At 41.0% G+C, this 7,293-nt stretch overlaps 1 protein-coding gene across 1 annotated transcript in view; it reads left to right on the top strand.

Annotated features, from left to right (window-relative positions):
* The first annotated feature begins 1,170 nt into the window (after positions 1–1,170).
* agpat5 (1-acylglycerol-3-phosphate O-acyltransferase 5 (lysophosphatidic acid acyltransferase, epsilon)) overlaps positions 1,171–7,293 on the top strand; it is a 96,476-nt gene continuing 90,353 nt past the window's right edge. The window contains exon 1 of the mRNA XM_048596759.1: positions 1,171–1,540. Within this exon, the coding sequence (XP_048452716.1) occupies positions 1,322–1,540 (219 nt within the window). The 5' untranslated portion in view covers positions 1,171–1,321. The remainder of the gene's footprint in view (positions 1,541–7,293) is intronic.

The following is a 7,293-nucleotide window of genomic DNA, read 5'->3' as shown; positions in this document are numbered from 1 at the left end:
TTCACCTCTTTATTCATTGACCTAGACTGACTCTTGGTATGGAAATGTCTTAACTTTAAAATGCTCATTCTTGTTTTGAAATCCCTCTGCAGCCATGCCCCTCCATGTGCTTGTAGTCTCTCTCCACTTTCTTAACATCAGAGGTTTTTGTGCCCTTATAATCTTAGCATCTTGGGCATCTTCAGTTTCCAATTACTTCTCCACTGATAGCTGTGCTTTCAATGCTTGTGCAGAACTGTCGATCTCCATATCTGTAACATTTCCTGACATAAACTCGAATTACCTCTTCAAATGTTTTTTCCTCCCTCAAGGATGCCTCTTAAAAAGAAACATGTTTTCCAACCAGCTTTTTTCCATCTGCCCTCATACCGCCTGCGTACTCTGGCATGAAATTTTGTTGGTAACAGTCCTGTGTGGGCTTTGGGACATTGCATGCTGTTCAAGGCACTATACAAATGCATACAATACTGGAGAAACTCAGCGGGTCTGGGCCCATCTCTAGAGTGAGAGACAGAGTTAACACTTGGAGTTCGGTATGAACCTTATCTCAGAACACTTTGCCATTGATTGTTGACTCATCTCGAGGTCGACCCAACTGAACTGATGGAAGAAGGTGCAAAGTTTAATTCCCAACCCACCAGCACCAAGAGAAAGCCTCAATATTCTGAACTAGTAGAACTCAGAATGACTTTTCGTACCTGACAGCTATCCAGTGAGGGTGGGTGGATGTCAGCAAAAAGCGGCATATTTACCTAAGAATACCCAACAGCACCTTACCCTCTCAAAACATTTCTGAGGAAGGGTCACCGGACCCGAAACATTAACTCTGATTTCTCTTCACAGATGCTGCCAGACCTCCTGAGCTTTTCCAGCAAATTCTGTTTTTGTTTTTGAGTTTGAATGGAATTCATTTTGACCTGTGAAGCTCTAAGTAGAGTCCAGGCATGAAATGAGCAAGTGCTGGGAGTACTGACAGCAAATAACAACATAAAAAATACAGACTCAAAAGCAGAAGTGTCTATTTCTTGATCAAATCTCTGTAAGGGACTGATTCCTGACCCAGACGGACATCTTGCACTGATTCTGTCTCCAGGGACTGACCCAAGACCCCACCTCCGCCGTTGCTAGGGGAGGGGGCGCCAGCGCCAATGAGCGGGCGCGATGTTGGGGGGTGGAGGGAGGAAGGAGGCGCCGTTTGCTTTCTCTCTTTCTTTCAACATGGTGGAAACGTCGCTGATGAAGTCGTGAGATCGCTGCTGTTGTCCGGGAAGGATTCCGCCCACCCCCGAGCCTGGCCTCTGTCCTCCTTCCCCCGGCCACGATGCTGCTGTCCCTGGTTGTTCACACTCACTCGCTCCGCTACTGGCTGCCGGCCGCGGTGATGATGGGCACGGCCCCGGTTTACCTCCTCACCTGGGCGGCCTGGCGCCTCCTCTCCATGCTGCTGCCCGCCCGCCTCTACCACATCATGGACGACCGGCTCTACACCATCTACCAGAGTGTCGTCCTCTTCTTCTTCGAGAGCTACACCGGGGTAGAGGTGAGAGAGCTTTTTACCCAGAGACAGGCAGACACAGACTGACTTATAGTGATGGGAGGTGACCCACCTGCTCCAGCCCCACTTACAACTCCACAGGCTTTCCTATCTACTTCAGTACAGACACCACCGCCTACTTCCTCAGCCACCCCCTCTTCTCCATTGCCAACCATCGAACATGTTTGTTTTACTAAGTCCGCAGTCTGACATTTAACACAATGCAAGAATGTATAGTCGAGTTGTTTACGATCAACTAGACACCCTCATGTTTTTTTTTCCCCCGAATGAGTTCATACTTCTGCTGAATTATAGTTTCATAAGGTCTCTTTGAAACCTTTCCATATTGAGCTTTGGGAGGGTAAGGTGTTTTGGGGTATTCTTAGGGAAAGATGCCGACCTCTGCTGACATCCATACTTGCTCAGTGGATAGCTGTCAGGTGTGAAAAGTCATTCTGAGTTCAACTAGTCCAGAGCATTGAGGCAAACATGGCACCTTTCTGTCTTCAGTCAGTGCGACAAGGGCTCACAAAAGGATCTTTCATTTTGAACTATGAAACTTGAGTTGGGTTTAGACATCATTCCCAACTTAGTGCGGATGTGAAGACTGTTTACTTGGGAGTTTGCTGTCAACAGTCCATGCTCTTAGGTTACATTCCCCCAATGTTACTATCTGCTGTATTAAAGAATAGCTATGTTGTACCAGGGCAAACGTCCTGTTTCATTCTTTGCCATGCAGCATTCAATGCTGTTCCAGTCCACGAAGTAAAACGTAACTTTTCTGAAGGTAGGGTTGATACTTTCATTGCAGCCATCATATTTATTGAGCCATGGATGACAAAAGAACTAAATGTCCTGAGCTTTGAATTCTCAGATGTAGCTCATTTGTGATTTCACAAGTTATACATAATTGTCACTTCCAGAAGCTATCATAGAACATAAAGTAATTTATGTACCAAAGAAAATTGGTCTTGCATTAATTATTATAGAAGCAAATAATGTATATTTGCATACCTCAACTCTGCATAATTTGTTCATTTGCAAGAGAAATCTATTGTATTGTGGCCATTTGAACGTTTTAAAAAGAATGAACTTCAGGTTTCAGAACTTTTTTCTTCCTGTAATGTGGAGTCAGTTTTGGTTATGTTTGTAAAATGACAGTGTTTATTTGCAGTGGAGTCTGGAAGTCACTTTAAATATTTAGCAGATGACAACACTACACTCTACTTCAACATCACACTCTACTTCAACACCATCTGTCTCGACTCCTTTACAGCTTATGATTTTTCACCATATTTTTCCAACATCCACTATTGAGTGGACAGAAATTTTCTCGAATAAATGATTGAAAGATCAAATTAATTTCTTCTGGTTCTGCTAGAAGGTCTGTCTCGCAGTTGAGTACTCAGTTATCATCAGTGATTCACATGGAGACTGAAGGAGACTGTTCAGAGCTTTAATATTCTGTTTGAATTAACTTTTTGAACCTGATATTAAGGTTATTGTTTTCATGGCACAAATTAGGTCATCATCCCAATGTAGGGATAACATCAAGACTGCCTGCTTTTGCATGTGAAGTTTCCCATTTGCTGCTGAGACACTCCTCCATGCATTGCTAGACTCAGCTATTCCAGTACTTTCCCAGCCAGTATTCCACCCTGTGTAAACTTCAGCTCAACCAAAACTTGAATGTCTATGCTCTTGTTCAGACCAGTTGTTCTTTACCCATCATCCTTGTATTTATCCTTCCAATTCTGAACTCGTGATCCTCCTCCTCTCTCACTCTAGCCATGCCTTCAGCTACCAAGGAAATTGAGCTCTGGAATTTCCTTGCAGCTTATTTAATTCTCTCCTTAAAGTTCCTCCCTAAACTTGCCTGTTTTGGTCACTTTTTTGAATATCTTTGTAGCTCAGTGACACATTTTGCACTTACAGTTGCATTGAGTGTCACAGGTCGTTGGGGGGCGGGGGCCGTGAGAGATGAGGTTTACAATCTTAGGCATGACTTCTCAATCCAAATTGTTGCTGCTTCCTTAAGGTGCAGGAGAAACACATTATGGTCCATTGCATAGAATATAACTTTAACAATACTGAAGAATAATTCCTCATTATTAATACTTTTTTTCCTGCTTGGGTGTCTCAGTTTGTTGTTTATTGCCTGTTTGCTGGATAAATGTCAGGAGTAAGGAATAAATCAAATGGATATTGATCAAACTTGCAAGATGTGATGCATCATATCCCATAAGAATTGGATTTGTGCTAGATATTCGTGTGAGAGAAGCAACTTCTTGTTTTAATTTTTCCTCAGAGAATAGTAAGTTTGTAATTGTTGTGAATTCACTTTTTGTATTTAACACTGCACTTAACTGTTTCGTGTCCAGTAACTCTGAGTGGTATTTTCCAGCATGTAATTTTATACCATTTGTTCTTCCCCATGTGAAGTTGAGCAGGTCATGCATTACAGTATAATGACGAGGCTTGCACAATACCGCATTGCTGTCTCTCAGAGACTTTTATCTTTTATACCTACATTTTTGCCATTGAACTTTTGCTCCTGATCCTTTGGTTTCTCACTGGACTGTATTTCCTCAAGGTTCTCTTGGGCCTTGCCCAAGTGGTTTTTCTTTGCAAACCTGATTAGTTAATTTCAGTCGGCTACTCATCCAGGGATAGCTTCATAGGACCTTTCATCCTGTTGCTTATAGATTATGTGAGCATTTCTGGCAAATGTCAGTCGATAGTAGTCACAAGGGGTAAAACTGGCTAGTTTTCCTCTTTCTTGTTCACTTTACTGCCATAACAAATGCAAACGACTATACTAGTCTGAAAGCATCTGATCTCGGAAGCTAAGCAGACTCAGGCCTTGTTAGTACTTAGATGGGAAACCGACTGGGAATACCAGATGTAGTAGGCTTGGGGCGGCACAGTGGCTCAGTGGTTAGCACTGCTGCCTCAGCGCCAGGGACCCGGGTTCGATTCCAACCTCTGGCGACTGTCTGTGTGGAGTTTGCACATTCTCCCCGTGTCTGCGTGGGTTTCCTCCAGGTGCTCCGGTTTCCTCCCACAGTCCAAAGATGTGCAGGTTAGGTGGATTGTCCATGCGAAATTACCCATAGTGTTTAGGTTAGGTGGGTTAGACATGGGAAATGCAGAGATAGGGGAATTGGTCTGGGTGGGATGCTGTTCGGAGGGGTGTTGTGGATTTGTTGGGCCGAATGGCCTGTTTCCACACTGTAGGGATTCTATAAAGAGTGCATGGATTTCTTTGCTACAAACATTAAAACTATCATTTCAGTTGCTGCTGTTTTCCTTTCATCCTCCTTCCCCATGAAAGAGTTGTCTTTTGTTGTTTCTCCATCTATATGCTTTGCTTTAGAAGCATTATTCATAGACGTGGGATGAGGCTTTCATGTAAGATTATGATAATCTATCCACATCGCCAACGTGTTTTTCAACCTTGGCCAAATCTTTGACCTGTTAGATTGCTGATATTTGGATAAACCATAGATCAGTTTACCATAAACAGCTGATTAAATAGTAGGAAGATCAGAGGCATTATTTTCAGCCCACACTGCAAACTTTGTACTCATGCCACTGATTCCACCATCCTCAGTTGCTACATCTCAGAAGCCTGGGGTTAGATTGGTATGCTGCTTATGTGGGTTCATTTTTTAAAATTTCTAATGCTTGTAATTTCTGGGGCAATAATCAGTATAAACGTTTTTGCTTTACTATTGAATATCATCCCCAATTGTCTTTATGGGCGTTGAACTTGTTAGGTGGGGTGAATCAGAATCGCCTAACAAGTAATGCTTTAAGAGTGAGCTGCTAATTCATAAAATGTCATCCAAGCCCAGATAAGTCTTACATCTTTGTGAACTGTTAAGGGGAGTCATAATGTTTTGTTCAGTTTTTCTCCTTTTGTCTTTGCCCTTTTTCTTCAGAAGATCATTTCTCACTTGCTATTTACAGGACAATCCAACTTGCAATATTTTTCTCATCATTCATAACTATAAATGAAGAAACATTGACAGAGCACAAGTAGATACAAATATTGGTCATCTGGAAATGTTGTCTAAATGTATTGATCTGTGTTCTAATGAATTGTATTGATTTGTATACTTCTTTCACTTTACCATGGAGTTATAGCAAGTGATATCAAAATATTTATGTTTGCTGCTCCAGCATTTATACTATCTGCTCAATTTCTTTATTATAACAACTTTTTGTTGAAGTATATTACTTATGAAGTCGCCAACAGTTATCACATAGGTGTGCATAGCATGAGTTGACAGTATGAGCCAAGAATAATAACATAATGCTGACCTGAATTGGTGTATGTTCAGGCTGTGCTGGACATGGAATGTCATAATGTCATGCAATTTGGGTGTTACAAATCACACAGCAAGACTGGGATTTGGATGCATTGGATTATCTCTGCTCATTTGGCAAATCACATGAAGTTGATCTAATGCTATCTGCAGTATCCATAAACAGAATGACTTCCAAGCCCAATGGGGATCAGCAGAGATGAATAATTTAGCAAGAAAGTGTGAAATAAAGCCCACATCTTGTTTATTTATGTGGTCTTTCCACAGTGCTAAGTGATTATGTCCCAAATGTTTCTTATAACATAGGCTGGTTATTTCTGTGAGTAACAGCTGTGGCAATGATGTGAATAGTTTCTCTATTAAGTATACAGCAGTTTATTAATTCAGGTCTTCAAACTATCAAGAATACGTTCAGTGAATCTCAGCCATATATGGTAAAAGTGCCTTTAAAATGGAAAATAATGTGGATCCAATTGGAAGTCTGAAATAAAAACAGAAAATATTGGAAATACTCAGCAGGCCTTCCAGCATCTATACTTAGAGAAGCAATTAACTTTGCAGATCTGTGGCATGTATTCTATGAGAACTTACAGACCTGAAACATAAGTTTCTCCCTTCATAGATACTGCTGAATGTTTCCAGCATTTTCCATTTTTGTTTTGGAAAGCAAGTAGCATTTAGTAAGATATCAAGTAACAGTATTTTAATTTCTTTCAACAAATGTGATTTTAGCATTTTCTCCAAAAGGCCCATTATATTGAACATTTGCCTTGTGGGGAAGTGGGAAAGTGTGAACCTTCCAGCATCTAGTTTTGCCATGTGTGTAAAATGGTGGATTGATTGGTGTTTCCATTGAACCCACCATTTAAGACTTAACGTTTTCCTCAAGCTTATCTGGAATCCAAGGGTGTGTAACTGCTTGATTTTTCTTTGCGTAGCAGTTAATTGTAGATTTGTGAACTTTAAATTTTGACAAACTGCATTCAACATCAGAGTCATGCAACAATCATAAAAAGAAATTTAGGGGTGGTTAGCCTTATTGCAATCATCAGCACCTCACAACTGTGTATGTGATCGAATAAGATTTACATGTTCACCAGTAATTCACTCAAATGAATCAGGGATTCTAGGTGAATATGTTGACACAAATCTCATCCACAATCATGGGGGCAAGAAACTACAGCATCTACAGAGTCTAGGTTTCAACTAAATATGACAATCATTCACATCAGAAATGTGCTCTCTCTCCATTTTTGCAAATGCTTGCATGTGCACATTTATCAACTTAGCCTCCTCAATGTCCAGCAACCTAGTCTTGCTGCTAATTTCTTTTCAAATATCAAGCAGCTGACCACTATAAATGTTAAACCTCCAGGGGCTTATTTTAATAAAGTTCTGCTAAATATAGAGGAAGCACCAGCTAAATTT

Source organism: Rhincodon typus, chromosome 5, assembly GCF_021869965.1.
Source record: "Rhincodon typus isolate 14 chromosome 5, sRhiTyp1.1, whole genome shotgun sequence".
Classification (NCBI taxonomy): domain Eukaryota; kingdom Metazoa; phylum Chordata; class Chondrichthyes; order Orectolobiformes; family Rhincodontidae; genus Rhincodon; species Rhincodon typus.
Note: the sequence above shows the minus strand (reverse complement) of the source record. Positions and strands in the feature narration are given on the sequence as shown.